The 20,748-nt window shown below is 39.4% G+C and overlaps 1 protein-coding gene across 4 annotated transcripts in view; it reads left to right on the top strand.

The window, feature by feature from the left end:
* Positions 1-20,748, top strand: part of LOC120514445 (interferon-induced protein 44-like) — a 105,305-nt gene that overhangs the window by 81,141 nt on the left and 3,416 nt on the right. For all 4 annotated transcript variants that reach the window (XM_039734828.1, XM_039734827.1, XM_039734825.1 and 1 more), the window contains exons 3-6: positions 4,243-4,294; positions 9,326-9,521; positions 9,599-9,751; positions 12,793-12,964. In XM_039734828.1, the coding sequence (XP_039590762.1) occupies positions 4,243-4,294; positions 9,326-9,521; positions 9,599-9,751; positions 12,793-12,964 (573 nt within the window). The remainder of the gene's footprint in view (positions 1-4,242; positions 4,295-9,325; positions 9,522-9,598; positions 9,752-12,792; positions 12,965-20,748) is intronic.

The following is a 20,748-nucleotide window of genomic DNA, read 5'->3' as shown; positions in this document are numbered from 1 at the left end:
TACATTATCATACTTGTGCTCTTTCTCAGGATTCTAACGTTTTAGCTTTACCCTCAAAGGACGATGTTGTAATGAAAAATATCTTGTGCACACACACACACAATTTAAACACATTTTTGTATTTATTTCTTTAAAAAGCTCTTAGCCTGTTGTGAATATTGAGTGGCTTCTCCGTTTATCACTGTTTTCACTGATAGTAGCATTTCATGGCTTATCTGAGGCTTTAAAGAACTGTCAATATCACTACATGTACTTTGCCATTATTAAGCAAAATTCACAGTAATTTTCCCCACAACCCTGTGATAACGCAGTAATGGTCTGTGGACAGTGAGAACGACAGATGCTGAAGGCTGGTTTTACTGTATGTGATTTGTCAATACGGCGAAAATGACATCAGACAAAGAGGCATCCTGGGTTTTTGCTGCCCACTGTGCACAGAATGCGGCAGTCTGTCTTTTTCTGGAATTTTCCTATTTTCTATTTCCAGTGATGTGTTCACTGTGTGGGCCTGGGATGCCTTGTCACTCGTGCTAAGCCATTAGCTACCCAGCTCTTATTACTCGCTCACATTTCTTGATTTTTTGAATTTCAACATTAGAATATTGGAACCATTTAGACAAGAACAGGCCATTCAGCCCAACAAAGCTTGCCAGTCCTATGCATTCAATACCCCTTGAAAAACATCAAATCGAGTTCTGAAGGTCCTACTTTCTGCCACGTTACACTACTTGGCCACTTGTTCCATGTGTGGATGGTTCCCTGTTCTACATTCTTATTTGGATTCTTTTGTTTAGGAATCCTTTTTCCTTTTTATTTTTGAAATGTTCTTCTTTAAGTTTGTATGCTTTGAACTGAATTCCAAAGCTAGAATTGCCCACCAAAGAATTGAAAGAATCAACACAAAAAGGCCCTTTCACTGACTTGTATTGAACTGACCTCAGCCTTCTTCTTCAGTTGATTATATGACATGTTGCATGCCACCCTCTTTAACAAAGTGCCATAATGCGACTCTACCACATGACTAGCAGAGGATGCTGTTATCATTTAGAACAGGGGTCGGCAACCTACGGCACGTGGAACGATTTGCAATGGCACTCTGATTGAATTGAAATATAGCAAAAAATTATATTTTAATTACAGTGCACGTGTTTGCGCTCCACGTATCCACCTACGTTTTAAGTATGCGATTCACATGTAAAGGGAAACCATGTGTTCAGTGCGGGCCGTGGTACGTTAAAATGTGTGCGTTATGCTGTGAAAGTGCCGAGTGTCGTACATCAAGTGTACAAAGACGTTATCAAACTAAAAATCAGTTCACGTTTAAAAACTGTGATGAGAAACGTGAAGCTATAAAAGGGCTGTTTCTGGCTTTAAGAAACAAACTATTTATTTTAGTCAAATAATTGGAACCAAAAACAACACTGAATGTAGTTATAATAAATTTTGACAAAACATTCTTTTCACATATGATCCTATCTATTTTAAAATATTGAATGACCAATAATATAAGATCCGGTTATAATGGACTTCAAAAGTGAATAATATATACTTTTGAAGCCCATTATAACCAGACCAATTTTAATACTATATATAACAAAATTGGTAGAGTTATGTCGGCAGGCGGAATGACATTGTAACATAGTTTCGGCATGACACTACTGAAAGGCTGCTGACCCCTAATTTAGAAGATGTCCAGTTCCAAGAAGAACAAACACAAAAAGACGGCAGATAAAAATGAAGCACATTAGGACATATATATGGGGAAAAAAAAGCAAAGCCAAGAGTCACAATAGTTAATCATTCGATACATTTAGGAAGCCTTGAATTTAAGGAACTCTTTGAAAAGAAGTGCAGTGCTGTGATTGGGTTTATGCTAATTATTTAGTATACAGTGGGTATAGAAAAGAATCCCCCCTTTGAAATATTCCCATTTTGTTTGCTTTACACTCTTACATGAAAACACACAAACTAATATTTCTTCCCAGCTTCACTTACTCAATGCAATCTCTAACATCCAAGTGAAAGGTATCACAGCTACAGTTCAGAAGAATTATAAAACAAATCAAAAACAAGACCTACTGAGATTAATAAAGGACCCCCTCCCAATGTCAATGTCATTTTGTTGACCCACCTTTTGCTTTAATGACAGCCTTGAGTCTGTTGATTCTTCTCTATCAACGTTGCACACCTAGACTGAACCCACTCAATATTTGCCCCCCACTCTTCTGTACAGTTTAACTGTTCGCTCACATTGGATGATGAGCGCTGGTGGTCTGATACCTTCAGATCTTTCCACAGATTTTCAATGGAATTTAAGTCTGAGCTCTGAGTGGCCACACCAGGACATTCACTTTTTTCTCCTTCAGGTGAATTTTGCTGTGTGCTTCGGGTCGTTGTCGTGTTAAAAGGTGAACATTCTGCCCATCTTCAGCGTTCTGGCAGATGGCAGCAGGATTTCCTCCAGAATTTTTCCTTCTACCCTTCTACCCTAACGAGAGCCCCAGGCCCCCCACAACAGGGTGCTGCCACCTCCATGCTTTACTTGTAGGTATGGTGTGTTGTGGATGTTGAGCTGCATTGCTGTACCATTTGGTATTGAGGCCAAATAGTTTGATTTTGCTGTCCTCTGACCATAAGACCTTTTTCCCACTTGGCATCAGAATCTTCAAGGTGCATTCTGGCAAAACTCAAACGAGCCTTAATGTGGCCTTTCTTGAGAAGTGCGACCTTCCCAAACAAGCCACAATTGTGGAGTGTTTGTGAAATTGTTGTCACCTGCACACCATTAATGACCACTCTGTGCCATCAAATCCTGTAACTCCTTCAAAGTGGACATTGGCCTCTCGGTAGCCTCTCTTACCAGTTTCCTCCTTGCTCTTCTGTCCAGTTTGGAGGATCCAGGGAGGGTCCTAGTCGTACCAAACACTTCTTTATGATGGACTTTACTGAGCTCCTTGGGACTGATAAAGCCTTTGAGATGTTTTTGTCTCCATCTCCTGCCTTATGTCCGTCCACAACTCTATCCCTGAGATCTTCTGAAAGTGGCCTGCCAGCCATAGTCAGTTGTTGGCTGTCAGTTGCACTACCAAGCAAGGGAATGAATGGATCAGGAACAGCTTCACTAATCACACGGGTTACAATTGATCACATGTGGAAGGAAGCCAGTAACTGCAATGGAAATGGTGGGCACTGACACCTGATTGAGTTTGGGGGTTTGATCCTTTATTAATCTCAGGATTTCTTGTTTTTGATTTTTTAAAATTCTTTTGGACTGTAGCTGTGATATCTTTCACTTGGATGTTAGAGATTGCATTAAGTAAGTAAAGCTGGAGAAAATATTGGTTTGTGTGTTTTCATTTAAGGCTGCAAAGCAAAAAAAAAATGGGAATATTTTGAAGGTTCTATAGCCACTGTACTTCTGAACTTGTATTAGGGGTTCTTGCAGTTGAGTATTCTGTTCCTTTTATTATAATATATATATATAATTTATAATTTCATAATGATTCAGTTGTTGTGTTTTGTTTTGGGGTGTTGTAGATGCCATTTTAGGTCTTGAATTGCTGACATTTTATAATCCCCTCGTTAGAGCTGCTTGTTAGGGGCGGGGCCTCTGAGGTTGTGACCTGTGCTTAAAGAGACGTCTGGGAAGCCATTTCCTTACCCGATCTGCAGATCTCAAAACTCTCAATAAAGCCCTTGTTCAACACTCTACTCGTATGTTACTCCTGGTTTTGACCTCTTGCTTGTTTTCTCCTCCTTGAATTTTGCCTCTCATATTGGCTTTGGTTTCCTTTCTTCTCGATTAATTTTTTCTTTTCCTATACACATCATCTGGTCAGTCTCAAAACGTTTATCTGTCAGTGTGCTAACAAAACATGGAGTCTGGACGCCTGAGCACACGGATTTAGAAAACCCCAACTCAGGTTGAAGCTGAACTCTCCACTTGGCAGAAGAATTCCTTTAATTGTGGCCAGGTGATAAAAGATGGAGACAGGAATTCTAAGTTTTATCCTTATGCTCTGTGGACGGGGCAGATCCTTAAGAACTCATTCCAGCCTTAAGACTATCCTGCTTTAAATACCTGGATGTCACAGAACTTACTGCCTGAGCCTCTTTTCTTGGTTTCTTAGAAAGTCAAGGCTGGAAGGCTCTCAAAAACAGGGTCTGTGAAAGTCCGTGAGGCATTCCTTTTGTGATTATAGGTTACCCAAGAAATAAATTGCTGTTGTTATTATGTTTCAGACACCTGTGATCTTCTGGAGACCCCCTGGAGAGAGCTGACCTCCACTGAGGAGTGAGTACTGGCACAATTCATGTGGGAATAATTATATTCATCTTTGAAGAGTTTTGTCATTTGTAACATTATTGGTGCTTTTCCTAAGGGTGCCATCATTTCCATACTATTTTCATTGCAGCAGCCATTTTGTTGTTGGCGGTGCTGCATGTTGCTAGGTCATGTGATCAACTAAAACCACAGTAAAATAAGTAACACATTGAAAATGTCTTCCTTAAGAGTAGGAGGATTAGGAATGCAATAAATGAGATGGGATTCTATGTAGCCGCATATAACTTGGATGGAATAGGAATGATAGAAACTTGGATAAATAACAAAGTAGAACATAAACAGGTACACCTTATTTAAGAAAAAGCAGGCAAAACCGGAAAGGTGAAGGAGTCGCCGTTGTTGTAAAACAGACTTTGAAGGCAAAGCTTCTTCAATGAGATGGCGAGCCACGGCTTAATGAGACACGTGGACTTAATTGGACACCATCAGGGGTCAAGGCCTGGCAGTTAGATTGTGTTATAGCCCCCCAATGCAGACAGTAAAGTAAATGTACATCTTTTTATTAATATTAGCATGACAAGTTTACAGGGAGATATTATAGTCACATGGGCTTAAAAGATCCAAATAATAAAGCATAAGAGCAGAAGTTCTGTCCAGATTTAGTTTTCTGTAGTAATCAGGACATTATTATCTCCTAACCAAAGTGTAATCACCATGTCTCAACCTGGTAGGTTCACTTTCTTGTGTTCTGTCTGTTTTGTTCATTCTTGATTCTTTAATTTATGCTAATGTCGCTTGTTTTGTTTCTGTGCAGTATTCTTTGTCTTTGGATTATCACTTTGCATGTAGGCTGCCTGCGTTATGTTCCATGTGTTTAGTTTAGAGGCAGGGCTTCCTACCAATCACTGCCAGGAACTGCCCTCCACCCTATAAATCAGCGATTCTCAAACTTTTTTCAGACCAGTAACCACTTAGAAGGGGGAAAAAATTACAGGCCCCCCACTATAAAGAAACACAAAACAAATCATTTACTAGTGCCGTGATCACATAAGTCATGGCAAGTTAATGAGATGGCTGCACTGGGAACCAGTGGCATAGCTAGCTTGCTGAAGGTCCCTGTGCAGCGCCCTTAGCTGGGCCCCTCCTGTCTACCATAACTGTTAATGATTTATTCATAACTAGGTCCAGATGGGCTGTGGCGTCTGTGACCGTGTCACAATCAGATCACACACTGGTGACAACCAAACTAGTTCTCTAAATGGTATTTGTAATAACTTTTTTAATTGCTTTATCACAGCCAATGTAAGTTAGCAAAAATAAAACAAATTGTGGGAATGGAATGTGGGAGGTGTGAGTAGTGGTAGCAGTACATAAATACAGTATATGTAGAATGTGGACCCGCTTACTTTTTCAAGACAAATTTGTGAAGGAAGATGATTAAAATGTAACATAAGCTAGAATGTAGAAACTGTTCTGTGCTATAAAATGAATCAATTTCAATTTGTAACAAATTAAAGTGACAACACATACTGACAGGATACTACTACACAATCGACCCGTTTTACACAAGTTCTGGGACAATGGACATCAGAAAGTGGTGACGCTCACAAATCCTCCCAGTAGTGACACTAATGCACAGTAAGCCATACTAAGTTACACAATAAAACAGATTACAGATTTGTTAAACTGTTAAAGCTTGCAAAAATGGCTGACAAGTCACAAATCATATTACTTATAATATCACTGGTACCTTAAAATACTCACTTGCATGCCTTCTGTTGCACAAAAGTCTCAACGATGTGTGACACGTCAAATTGTCTGACAATCTCACTTTCAATTGAGAGAATTGCCAAGCCACTAAGTCTGTCTTGTGACCTGGTGCTTCTGAGGTCATTTTTGATGAGTCTTAACTTAACTTGGAGAACAATCGTTCACTCGCAGCAACAGTCAATGGCGTAGTCAGCAGTAACGTGTAAGCCGTGCAGACGTCACGGAAAATACACGACAGCACACAGTGATCTGTCAGCAACAGTTCAGCTACTTTGAAAACAGTCGACTTGGTTGAGGATTGATTGAAAACATGCATAAAATGACAATTAAGCAGAGAACGCCGGTGAAATGCCAGTGCTGTAGAGTTCAACGACAAGATCAGCAGCATACAATTCGTCGTCAGCCATCGAGATCACAGTTGATGATTGTGAGACATTGAACGTTGACGCCACTGCATTGAGACTGTGAAACTGCTGTTTTAGTTAAGTTATTAAAAATAAAAAAATAAAAAATCCTCTGAGTGGGCCCCTTAAGCCTGTAGGCCCTTGTGCTTTGCACAATCTACACAATCCAGTGTGCACGCCATAGCTCGGGACAAATCTGCTATGAAACAAATGAAATTTAAGATTCAGGCTCCTAATCCCCTGCGGTGGGTTGGCGCCCTGCCCAGGGTTTGTTTCCTGCCTTGCACCCTGTGTTGGCTGGGATTGGCTCCAGAAGACCCCCGTGACCCTGTAGTTAGGATATATCGGGTTGGATAATGGATGGATGGACTCCTAATCCCGGAGAGGTCCCATTAGTGACTTTAGTCCACATTGCTTAAAAGGTTTCGGTGTCTACTGTGTGTAAACAGGTTTCTAATAATATAATCAAACAGGACAGCAATTTTATTCAAAATCTGAAATGTATTGGTTTAATTTTTAACACTAGAATTACCAAAGCCTATGAAAAAACTCATAAATCCGTGCCACCTTAAATGGCTTTGCACCTCTCCTTCAGCGTCTTTTGTCTTGTAAATGTGTCGATAAGCAGCAAGCAGCCTACTATCACATTCCCCACCCCCCAGAGTTTTATCAGCTCAAGTCTGTTTACCTGCTTGTCAGTTGCTTAGAGTTGTATAGAGTGAGAAGTCAAGCAAAATGACACCTTTTATAAATACTAAATCGTTATTTGGAACACGTGCACTTCAAGTGTGTTCCATGTCTACAACAATCTATGTAAGCACATTGTTAAAACAGAAACGTTTTTCATGTTTTAGTAATAATTGACAAAATGTAGACATGAAGTGTATAATGTGTGAAGCCTGAAGTCCAAATATCAAATTAACACTTTCATAAAAGGTACAAATATAACAGAACAAGTGCGCTTTTATTCAAAAATATAACTGCAGGAAAAGAACCCGCGTTAGGGTGCGAAATTGACACCCCTTTGATACGACGGCTTTGGTGGCGCAACGGTAACAACTGTTGACTGGTAATCAAAACTCCGTTTTGAGAAGTGAGCTGCTCTTATTCTTACTATTTTAGAATAAAAAGCATACATTTGTTTTGAGTCTGTATCAGCTGGTGTAAATTTATGATACTTGTAAAGTTTAGCTTTGTTTTTTTTTTTTTTTATTCGGTTTTATTTTCTCAGTTGCGTTCATGCTTCCCCTGATCTGACACTGCTGTTTTCACATAAAGACGTCCTATAACAGAGGTGAACTCAGATGATGATGACAGTTCTACATTGGAGAAGGAATGCATGTCGCACTTTTGCTGTACTTTGTATATGTACACGGAAAGCTCTGCAGTTTACTTGTGACTTTACGCTGTAGGAAGATAAGTAAATAAATCAAGGTAAATAACATTCTATCTGGCTCTTATATACAAAGTACAGCAACGGCAGCTTCCACCTGCAGCTATAGACTCTTCAGTACGCGAGCGACTCTCCACTCTAGTGTTTAGATCTGGATGGTGTATGTGCCCAAAAAAGAAGTCTGACTGCATTCTCGTACCATTACTTACGAACTAAAGTGTCAGTGTGCACGTTCCATGGCACTACATGTGTACTTTTTGAGCATGCCCGTTTCGATCAAACACAGGAAGCTCTGCAAGCTACTTCTGACTTTACGGATCAGTCTGAGAAACTGATGCGAGATTGGAGAAGGCAAGATGTTAAAAAAAAAAATTAAGTGTTGCATTTTTGAATAGGCATGCAAGTCTAGGTCTGATTTTATGATCGATTTTTTGGGTTTCAAGACCTGACTACGTGAGTATATACGGTATTTTTAAACATCATGTTTTTTGACACCATTTTGTAACATTTTTTTAACCAGGTAGCCACCATGTTGTTTTGCCAATTGAAACCCACTGCTATCACATTATCATTGGTGACGTGGTGCGTGACATCATCGGACTTCCAGTGTAAAATGGTGGAATGCAGTTTCTTCAGTATCCATTGGATGGTAAAGAAATGTTAAAGAAGAGCTTTCTTAGTTAGGAGGAAAATGTCTCCACCAGCTGGCATTTGCTTTGATTTAAGGGCCACTTCATTTTGCTTTTTAGACTGAGGATTAATATTGAGGTTTGACATAACAGAGGCCATATTGTTGCATTTCATGATTTGCTATTTAAGGCAACAATGCAGTGCAGTTGGTGGCCAAAGCTGTGAATAACCAAGCAAATCTTGGCATTTTCCAAATAATTTTTTTTTATTCAGTTTTCAAGAAATTTTGGTGAGTTTATTTGACAATGATTTTGAGGTACATCTTTGGTGTAGGTGCACATTTCCATGTTATTTTTGGTTTTGAGGTTTGCTTGTCTTGACCAGAAGATTTTCCTCTCCTGGTCCTATTTTTATTTCCCCTTTTGGCCTGCCATTTTATCCAACTTGGCAGTACAATAACACTAACAATCACGTTCAATGTGTTGTTTTTGGTACTCTAGCTAAGTGTATATTTTGTCCATTCTTTTGGATCTTACCAGTTCTTTCTCAGTCCATTAACCATGTTTAACTATGTTTTCTGATTCTTTGGCAACACAATTTCTTCAATCTTTACAAGTACTAAGCTTCTGCCAATTTCCAGCTGATAGCATCCTTCACACCACTCCTCAATGGCCGCTGTATCAAGATGAGACTCTGTAAAGCTATTAGAAGGTCCAAGCGGTGGACAGGTTCTTTATTCATTCTTTGTCTATCTGGAGCCCAGACAGAATTCCTAGAAGAAAACCTGGTCTCTGGCCTCAAAGATGGGCTCCTCAACTTCTCACACTTCTTCTTGTCTCCCAGGAAAAGGAAACTTCTCAAGGAGTCTGTTGTTTCCTACAAACCACCCACTGATGTGGTTTCTCAAGCCCGAGTCTTGCTTGTGGGCCCCGTGGGAGCAGGAAAGTCCAGTTTCATCAGCTCGGTCTGCTCTGTTTTCCATGGACGGGTGTCTATCCAGGCAATGGTTGGTACGGCAACAAGGAGTTTTACCACAAAGGTAAGAATGATTTTAGGGAAGTATCGTCTATGTGGAAGAAATCGATGCATTATTTTACAGTGCCTTTCCTTTTACAGTTTAGATCATATACCATCAAAGCTGCCCGAGGAGGTGAGGCCACCCCACTGGTTTTGTGTGACATGATGGGGTTGGGTGAGACGGATTTGTCAGGAGTGAAGGTGAAGGATGTGCTGCAGGTGATCAAGGGACACGTGCCTGAGGGGTACAAGGTGAGTGGTGCCAACAGAGGCCTACTTTTTCAGTCGTTAAATCCAATAGGATGAGATTAAAATGACCTCGCATTGTTCCAGTTCTCCCACAATATCATGCTAGACTCAACACAAGGCCAGCAAATCCATAGGAGTATCAAGTCCTACAAACATCTCTACTACAAACTCAATGCACCACTGCTGAGATCCTCTTCCCTGACACAATATACTATGTCAGAAGAACGTCTTGGCAACAATGACATCAGGGTGACCCTGCCTCTTGGGGTGCTAGCCACAAAACAAAAAGAATAGCCACTGTGATCAGCAAGGGGTGTAACATCACCCCAACTTCAAATTTAGTTGCATGGACACAAGTGCCAGGTTCAAATAAGATTTAATTTGTAACTAAATACCTCAACAAAGGCTTTTTTTCAGCTTTGGCACAAATATCTGCACAAGCACAATACAATTCTTTTTCTTCTTCTCTCTTGTTTCCTCCTACACTCATGAGCTTTGTCCATTCTCCACACCTGACACCAACTCACCTGGGTTAAGAAGAGTAGCTTCCTTCATACTGGACCCAGGAGTACTTCTAGTGCTACCACACTGCACACAGGACACACTTCTGAGCCAAGCACGACCATCCTGTGACAGGAGATCTTGCTTCCAGCAGCTTCTTCTAGCAGCATTTGAGGACCCCAGCAGGCCTGCCCAGTTACTCTACAACTCCCATGTGACTATATACAGTAGGTATTCAGCTAGAAGCCATAATGGGGGGATACTGCCACCCAGTGTACTTGAAAAAAACATGTCTGCCCTCCATGATAGCTTCCTGACTAGGAAATGTACCAATAACCAACCCAGTCGGGATGCCCGCCCACCCTTCTTCTTCTTCTTCTTTCATTGTAGCGGCCTCCTGGCCAGGTAAGGGACCCAGCCACCCAGGCCGGGGTTCCAGCCAACCTGTTACTATGTCAGCAAACATAAAAGAAATTACATACAAATATAAGAAATAATTTAAAAACAATAAATCAGAAAATAATCATAACAGCTGACTTATGTATGGTCACACTTCTTCTTCTTTTGGCTGCTCCCGTTAGGGGTTGCCAGAGTGGATCATCTTCTTCCATATCTTTCTGTCCTCGTCATCTTGTTCTGTCACAACCTGCATGTACTCCCTCACCACATCCATAAACCTTCTCTTAGGCTTTCCTCTTTTTCTCTTCCCTGGCAGCTCCATCCTTATCATCCTTCTCCCAATATACTCAGCATCTCTCTGGTATTATATGATGAAACCTTCTGAACACGCAACACGACCACAAAATGGTGGCACCTAATAAAAAACAAAATGGCATTGCGACAAATCTTAAACAAGAGATTGTTCATTTCTGCTTAAACAGTCATTCATAACAAAAATAATCAAACATTTTGAATCCTGGCATTTAAAAACATTGAAAACAAACCTGGAAGTCAATAAGAAAAATTTCTGAAGCTTGGAAAAAATTATCAAAGTCCCAAAAACCATAAAAAATTTGATGTCTGTCTTATCCTTAGAAGACATAACTTTCCCTCAAGTCTCTTTAGAGGTGGAACAAATGGTACATTAAAGGACTTGTTATTATAACAATAATAATAATATTGATAATGATAATAATAAGTAAAAAATGAATATGAAAGAATAATATTTCATTATCAGGTTATGTGTGTTAGTGCAAAACCTTGAATGCACGGACCATACAAATGTATTGAATATGACATGAACTTCATGGCTGCCTACATCGAAGTCGAGAGGCAAAGAAAAAATCCTGACTATCCTAAGATCATTTCCCTTAATGACAAAAATTATTTGAGATTTAGAGTTCAAAAACTTGGACATCAGTATTACAATGCCACCATTTACCACACATGTGACAATATTGGGAAGATCAGTGAAATCGCCATCAACAATATAGTGATGACAATAAGCAAAGTCCCAAAATGGCACACACAAAATTTACAAAATGGCACCATGATGACATTGATGTGAATGTGTTCATTATCAGTTTCTTAATACCTGTCATACATACGTGTCTGAGGATCATCTTGCTGCCTCTGATATGGTATGCAGTACCACTCCGGAACAAGAGGGGGAGTTGTTGCTAACTGTCTTGACTCTTCCCTCAGCAGCTCAGAGAAGATGACCAAGGAGGTCAACTGACCACATTTCCGTTGCTCCAAAAAGCCCCATCCCTGCTATTGCAGTGTATGTAAAAATGGCCGTCCCTGAAGGAAGGCGTCTTACTTTGTGACCCGAACATTCAACAGGGCGGGACTCCCCAGTCAGACCCACTGATGTAAAGGCTGATTGGCTGTTCATTTTATCTTGTTTTATTGTGCCCCCAAGTGCCTGTTTATTTCTTTAAAGTTTATGGCTTTTTTTTTGTTGCTTCACAATTAAACAGGCTTACTGAGTTGGCACACCAACTATTTTTGGGACTCTGCAAGTCACTGTGCTCCACAACCTTTTCCTGCATCATTTTATAAGGTTGAGCACTCATTTTGAGCGTTTCTTGAGCCCTAGATTCTAAATCTTCCATTAGGTTTTTCATTTTAAATTCACTTTTGTTGTTTTTAAATTATTTTGTACATGTTGTCACTACCATCTTGTTTATTTCCATTATTTTTGTCGTGTTGCCCCCAGAGTTGGTCACTCATTTCTTTATCCAAGTTTATGGATTCCAAAAACCTTTTTGATGCTCAATATTGCAGTTAGTCATTCTCTCTGCTTAGTTTCTTTGGGTCCACAGGACAATGTGAAGTGTCTCTTCATCCATTACTGTATGTCTGAACCCACTTAATCCAGTTCAGTGTCACAAGGGGCTGGGGCCTATAATTCTGTCAATGGTCGTAGTCATCCACACACCTACAGTGCAATGTGACATGGAATGTGAAGAGGTGCTATATAAAAATAAAAGTTGTTGTAAACTACCCAGCCATGCTTCACTCCACACAATGCTGATGTAGGACACAAATTACAAATTCTGAAAATCAAAGGCCGATGTTGTTTATATTTGTGTCTGCAGTTCAACCCATCAGAGCCCATTTCCAGCGACTCCAAAGGATATGTCGAGGAGCCGACTGTCAAAAATAAAATCGCCTGTGTGGCCTTTGTGCTGGACGCCGGCAGAGTGAGCGCCTACCCTGAGCCTGTCCAGGAGGCACTGAAGGAGCTCAGGCTGAAGATCAGTGACCTTGGTAAGTGGCTAGCAAGTCCTCTAATGTGGCTGATTCAATTGCAAAAGTGAACTTTAGATACCCCAGTGAACCTAAACACCACCAGCCACTTGTCATGTTTGCACAGAATAACATTTAGACAATTGTAAAAAAGAACAATAGAAGATGTCCAATTCAATCAATCAATCAATCAATCAATCAACATTTATTTATACAGCACATATTCATACACAAAAATGTAGCTCAAAGTGCTTTACAAAATGAATAGAGAAATAGAAGACACAATAAAAGATAAATATAAGTCAACATTAATTAACATAGAATAAGTAAGGTCCGATGGCCAGGGTGGACAGAAAAACAAAAAACTCCAAAGGCTGGAGAAAAAATAAAATCTGTAGGGGTTCCAGACCAGAGACCGCCCAGTCCCCTCTGGGCAATCTACCTAACATAAATCAAACAGTCCTCTTTGTATTTAGGGTTTTCATGGAAGGACCTGATGATGATGGTCACGTAGACTTCTGGCTTTCAGTCCATCAATGTTGGTGCATCATGATGCTTTGAGTAGGTGGTGGTGGCGCAGGAAAAAGAAACAGAAGAGAGAGTAGGGGTCAGTATGGATTTTGGAGCCACATGAATAGTTATTATGAAGAATTGAACATACAGAGTATCAGTATTAAGTTAAAGTGAAGTTATAAAAGGCCATGTTAAAGTAATGTGTTTTCAGCAGTGTTTTAAAGTGCTCTACTGTATCAGCCTGGCGAATTCCTATTGGCAGGCTATTCCAGATTTTAGGTGCATAACAGCAGAAGGCCGCCTCACCACTTCTTTTAAGTTTAGCTTTTGGAATTATAAGGAGACACTCATTTGAAGATCTAAGGTTACGATTTGGAATATAACGCGTCAGGCATTCCGATATATAAGATGGAGCAGATTATTTAAGGCTTTATAAACCATAAGCAGTATTTTAAAGTCAATCCTGAATGACACAGGCAACCAGTGTAGTGACATCAAAACTGGAGAAATGTGTTCGGATTTTCTTTTCCCAGTTAGGATTCTAGCAGCTGCATTCTGCACTCGTTGCAAATGATTTATGTCTTTTTGGGTAGTCCTGAGAGGAGTGCGTTACAGTAATCTAGTCTACTGAAAACAAAAGCGTGAATTAATTTCTCAGCATCTTTCAATGATATAAGAGGTCTAACTTTAGCTATGTTTCTTAAGTGAAAAATGCTGTCCTAGTGGTCTGATGAATATGCGATTTAAAATTCAGATTACAGTCAACGGTTACCCCTAAATTTTTTACTTCCGTCTTAACTTTTAATCCTAGTGCATTAAGTTTATTTCTGATAACCTCACTGAATCCATTATTGCCAATTACCAAAATTTCAGTTTTCTCTTTATTTAGTTTGAGAAAATTACTATTCATCCATTCAGAAATACCAGTAAGACATTGTGTTAGTGTATCGAAAGAGTCGGAGTCATCAGGTGCTATAGATAAGTACAGCTGTGTGTCATCAGCATAGCTGTGGTAGCTCACGTTGTAACCTGAGATAATCTGACCTAACGGAAGCATGTAGATTGAGAAGAGCAGCGGACCCAGGATAGAGCCTTGTGGAACACCATATCGGATATCATGTGTCTTTGAGATTTGATTACCACAACTCACAAAGAATTTTCTCCCTGCCAGGTAGGATTCAAACCAATTTAAGACACTGCCAGAGAGGCCCACCCATTGACTAAGGCGATTTCTAAGAATATTATGATCAATGGTGTCAAATGCAGCACTCAGATCTAAGAGGATGAGAACAGATAAATGGCCTCTGTCTGCATTTACCCGCAAGTCATTTACTACTTTAACGAGTGCAGTTTCTGTGCTGTGATTTGTTCTGAAGCCTGACTGAAATGTATCAAGAATAGCATGTTTATTGAGGTGGTCATTTAACTGCATAATGACTGCCTTCTCTAGAATTTTACTTAAGAAGGGCAGGTTAGAGATGGGTCTAAAATTTTCAAAGGCAGAGGGGTCAAGATTATGTTTCTTAAGTAGGGATTTAACTACAGCAGTCTTAAGACAGTCTGGAAAGACCCCCGTATCTAATGATGAATTTACTATGTCCAGAATATTGTCAATTAGAACGCCTGATATTTCTTTGAAAAACCTGGTTGGTATTGGGTCAAGGACGCAGGTGGAGGGTTTCAGTTGAGAGATTATACTATGTAATTCAGGTAAATCTATCCTGGTGAAAGCATTTAATTTGTTTATAATGGAGTACCGGGCTTTGGAGGTTCTGCAGTGTTGGGGAGATATACTATGTTATCTCTAATATCATTAATTTTTGAGTGAAAAATACAGCAATGTTCTCACAGGTTTCACTGGAAGTATTCTGGGGGCATTCCTTTGTGTTACCTGGGTTTAACAGACGATCAATTGTTGAAAATAAGACTCTGGGATTACTAGCATTGTTATTTATAATATTAGAGAAATAGCAGCCTCTCAAGACGGACAGTGTTATTGTATTCTGTTATTTTAACTTCAATATCTCATAATGGATAGTTAGTTTAGTTTTCCTCCATTTACGCTCAGCTCTACGACATGTTCTTTTTAAATCAGACACTCTTTGGGTCTTCCATGGAATAACAATACTAGAGGATTTTTTAACTGTCTTTTCAGGTGCAACTATGTCAACAGCAGTTCTTACTTTAGAATTAAAGTTTTCCACTTTACTATTTACATTATCCTCGCTATTATAGCTGGCATTATAAACGGACTGATTGCTTAGAATGTTTGTAAGCTTTAAAGCTGCTGATGAGTCAAAGAAGCGTTTTTTAACAAAATGCTTCTCATGAGCGTTTTCTATCTTTATTTCTATATTAAATAGTAGAAGGAAATGGTCTGATAGACCGATATCAATGACCTGCTTTATATCAACTTTAAGTCCTTTAGTAATCACTAAGTCTAACGTATGACCTGCTTTATGTGTAGGCTGATTACGAGCTGTCTCAAATCAAAAGAGTCCAGGAGGTTCATGAATTCCTTTACCTTTTGGTCACACTGATTGTCGACATGAAAGTTAAAGTCGCCGACTATTAAGAGTGTCATAGTTTGTAACTAAAATTGACATTAAGTCAGAGAATTCCTCAAGGAAAGACGCGTTATATTTAGGAGGTCTATACACGGATAATACTAGAACGTGAGAATCTCCATGAATAACAACGGCGAGATACTCAAAGGACTTAAATTTACCAAAACTAACATCTTTACATTTTAATCGCTCGAGTAAATGTTTGCCAAACCGCCCTTTTCCCCTGGCGGTCGCACGAGTAAAACTGTAATCCGGAGGCGCAGATTCGATTAAAACTGCCGCCCAATTTGAATTAAGCCACGTTTCATTTAGCGCAATAAAATCAATCTTTTTATCACTAATAAGATCGTTTATAAAAAATGTCTTGTTAGTTAAAGCTCTAACATTTAATAGTGCCATATTTAATGTTTCTGAAGGGCAGAGCTGAATTTTATGCGTGTTATTGGTAATCGGAACAAAAATTAAGTTATTTTTGTTAACGCAGCTCTGTGTGTACTTTTTATGTAATCTACAATCCGTTTTTATAGTCTTAATGCAGTGTTGATCTGAAGTAGTAATTTCAATTAAATTATTGGTGTTTATGCCGCACTGCCTAGATTTTTTACGTGCATTAAGATTTGTTATTAGATTATTAATGATGTGCACTTTAACGGAAGACTCTGTTAAGCCATTATGTCCTATCAAACCAGTAGCATTACGTAAGGGGTTAGCAGTAGAAGTAGACAGTCAAGATAGACGAATTACCTTAGCGATGTTTTCGGAGAGGACCCGGGCGCCAAATCTATTCGGATGCAGTCCATCCCGCTTGAAGAAGCGCGGCCTTTCCCAAAAAAGATCCCAGTTGTCTATAAACCCGATGTCTTGATTCTCGCAGAAGCCTCTCAGCCAGTTGTTTAAACCCAGCAGACGACTGTAGTATTTATGCGAATTTAACCAAGGAACTCCATAGAGTCTTGTGTGCTGGAAAAGCCTGACTGGTCAGGACCTCCTGACATGACGGGTAACATCAGAGTGGCAGTGTGAGTCAGTTTGGGGCTGTGACAAAACCTAAACTGACTTGAGTGTATGAAAACCTGCAAAGGTGGGTTCTTAAGGGTTAGCGTGTGTCCTCACCTTAGACAGAGCAGTCAGCACCTGAGAGACAGGAAGAGTTTGGAAGATTGTGACGTTGTGGTGTAAAAGAGCAGAAAGAGAACATCGGAAAGGCAGCTTAGGCATCCAGATGAAACGTCTCATCCAGCAGTACTGGGCCTCTAGGCCACCTGGGAGATTTGTTGGCAGATACAGTAAAAGGGAAAGAACATAAAAGGCTGAACAGGTGACCTTTGACTCCAGTGGTGTATCCAGTCCGTGCAACGCTCTTATGTTATACTGGGCTTCTTTGTCACTTTTCCCAATGGAGTTTGTAAATAAGGAAGGAAAGTCAGCAACATCAAAGTGGTGGGTCCTTGATAGGAAATCCCCATTAAATGCATTTATACACAAAGAAAAAAATAATTCTCATTAGGGAAGAAGGTTTAAAGTGTCCAATGACGCACCTACAAGGAAACAAATTCCTCCTCATGGTAACCAGGTACTACATCTCAATCCAGCTGATGTTTAGAGGACCCTTCATAGAGTTAATCCATGAAAGGCTGGAGGGCCAGATAACATAACTCATCATGTGCTCGAGGAATGTGCTGACCAGCTGGCACACATAGTCACCAACATCTAACATCTCAATAAACCAGGCTGTTGTTCTGCCATGTCACCTCTATAGCACCAATACCAAAGAAGTCAAGTGTTGCATGCCTCAGTGACTCCTGCCCCATTGCAGTCACTGTCATTTTGATTCATTGCTTTGGGAGAATGGTCAAAGCCCATATAACATTCAGATTCTCCCCATACTGAATCCCCACCAGTTTGCTTACCATCCTAATTGCTCCATCAATGATGCTATAGGTATTGCACTCCAACTGAGCCTGGCACAATTGGAAGGCTGAGAAACACATGTGCAGGTACACCACCTTCAGTCGACAAACTTGATCTACTGGGCCTAGTAAACTCCCCTGCCCACCTCAATCTCATTTGGATATTAGTCTTTCTGAGAGACAGACCCCCATCATTTAAAGTTGGAAATAATATATCGAATACCATCTTTCTGAGCACTGCTGTTCCCCAAGCCTCCTTCTTCAGTCTTCTGTGTCCCACTAAGTTCATCAACAACACAACAACCAGTGGTGATGATAAGATGGCTTACAGAAAGGACATCAAATAACTCACAGACTGGTGTAAGAAAAATAACCTGACTCTAATACCAGTAAAACAAAGGAGATCACTGAGAACTTCAGGTAGAACCACACCATCCATCTTCCTCTCTTTATTAACATCTTCAATGTGGAGTCAATCAGGAGTACAAAGTTCCTGAGAACCAGAGATAACAAATGATCTCACCTGGACTATACATACCTCCTTCTAGTCAAGCGTGGAAAGAAGTAACTGCACTTCCTGCAACACATGAGAAGACCTAACCTATCAGTTTCCACCCTCACTCATTTCTACAGAAGCAGAGTGTGTACCAAGGTTATTAGAGTTAATGAAAACTAAAATCAAAACTGAAACTATTGTTAAAAAAACATTTTCGTAAATTGAAATAAAACAATTAACAAAGCCGAAGTGAAAAACTAAAACTAAATGAAACTATTAAAGTAGCTGGAAAGACTAACTGAAATAAAATAATAATATACCAACAATGTTTTTAGTTTTCATTTTTGAATTAATATTTTTGCCGTTAGTCTTTAGCCATTTTAACTTTTAACTCTAAAACAGAAAGTACTCCACCACGAGCCACCCGCATATATTCATTCTGTGAATGGTGGCCGATGACAGAAGGGCGGGTGTTCACAGAGCATTTGGAGTGATAGAGCAAGCTGAATACGGGTGTGTAAAGCGTGCGAAATAGAAAGCGACTTGTTGTATATCAAGATGTACTTTAAACGCCTGAAATCGGAATGTGCTGGTCAACAAAACCTTTACAATATGGACCGGACAGACAAATCATGAGTGAGTAACATTTCACTTTATTTCTCAGGTGTCTGCATTTTGTTGACAGTAAATTCACCTGCCACTTCGAAAGGGAAAAATCCTTTCAGAAAATAAAACGGCACTGATTAAGAGACTACGTCGTCTTACAAGATCAGCATATTGTTGCAGACCAATCTCTTTTGCTTTAAAAATGTCGTTTAACAACGAGGCGATACAAACCTTTTAAAATTCCAAAGTTGGCAACGTCTCCTCTGAACTACAGTTAGGCAGGCGAAGAGGGTCTGCCAACTGGTGAAAAGCTAAACATACTAATGTGTTTTTGTGTTTATTCTAAATGTATAAACTTATCTTTTTTTAGTTTATATTCATAGCTCAAAATACCTGCTATTGTGAAAATAATCCAGTAGTAGAATTATGTTTAAAACATATTTTCCCCATTTTTCAATTTTTCTCTCTTTCTAAAAATAGATAGTTGAAATATCATATTCTTTTTGTTCTTAACATCAGCCATATCATGGATATTGCATACCAGGGATTACTCGTGCCTTGCATCCAAACCTGCTGTGGTAGGCTACAGGTTTCCTGCCATCTTGCTCTGGATAAACAGGTTAGATAATGTATATATTGTTCTTAACCTCAGATGCTGTCTAAGTCATTTTGTGCCCGTCCATACTCCCATTACCTACTCTTGCTCTGCTCATTAAGAGTTTAGTGTTCTTACGGTGGGCTATTCAAGTCTCACTGTCCCTAATTTTGACACTAAATGCTTGTTTTTCTTTGTTTCACCCAATACAGTGAGATGGGGTCTGTACACTGATTCAAGTCCTGTTCTTCCTAAGTCCCATGATTTTCATGATCACACCTCTCAGAATACAGTAGAATCTCTTTTCTGATCTTTGATATCTTTTCAGGCCTGCAGGTGGCAAAAGTCTGTCTGTAAATGGTATGTGCCTGAGACGGAATCAAAGATCAATATGGCTGGTTGAAAATAAAAAGCCCAGTATGGGAGATTTTTGAATGCAATGTTGAAGGCATTCATTATAAGCACATTGTCTTGGAGTGGGATATGGTGTGTGCTGTAGACATTTACAGTAAAGAAAAAACTCTTCAAAGCATAAAATTCACCTAAATTTAAATCAAGTTTAAATTTAATTAAACAAACTGGCCCACTCTGGGCAATAAAAGGAAAAGATAAATTGCCATCAGTCAACACATATTTGTTCAGCACAAATATTTAAAAAATGATAAAAGTGTATAAAATTGTTCATATTCAGTTTCTGGTTTTGATTATGCTTGTTTTTATCAGACATAAACAAAACAGATAGTAAACCATGTAGTGGACTAAGTGTCCACTAAAATATCCAAATCCATTAAGTCTACAGTTCCGTCTGATTGTGACACAAAACTAAACTCCATAGTAGCTCTTTAACCATACAATAATGACTAAAACTAAAACTGAAACTAATAGATATAAAAATAAAATAGAAATGTCTTTGTGAAATAAAAACTAAATTACAACTAAAGAAACACAATGAAGGAAAACTAAAACTAAACTGAACTTCCAAGTAAAGTCAGTAAAATATCGAAATAAAAATTAATGTAAAACGACAAAAATATAATAACCTTGGTGTGTACTGCCCACCTGCATCTCTGTCTGGTAGAGGGACTGTAACGGCTCAGACGGGATTTTCCTGCAGAGAG

This window comes from Polypterus senegalus, chromosome 14 (assembly GCF_016835505.1).
Source record: "Polypterus senegalus isolate Bchr_013 chromosome 14, ASM1683550v1, whole genome shotgun sequence".
In the NCBI taxonomy this organism is placed as follows: Eukaryota; Metazoa; Chordata; class Cladistia; order Polypteriformes; family Polypteridae; genus Polypterus; species Polypterus senegalus.
The sequence above is the reverse complement of the archived record's forward strand: the minus strand, read 5'-3'. Positions and strand labels throughout refer to the sequence as shown.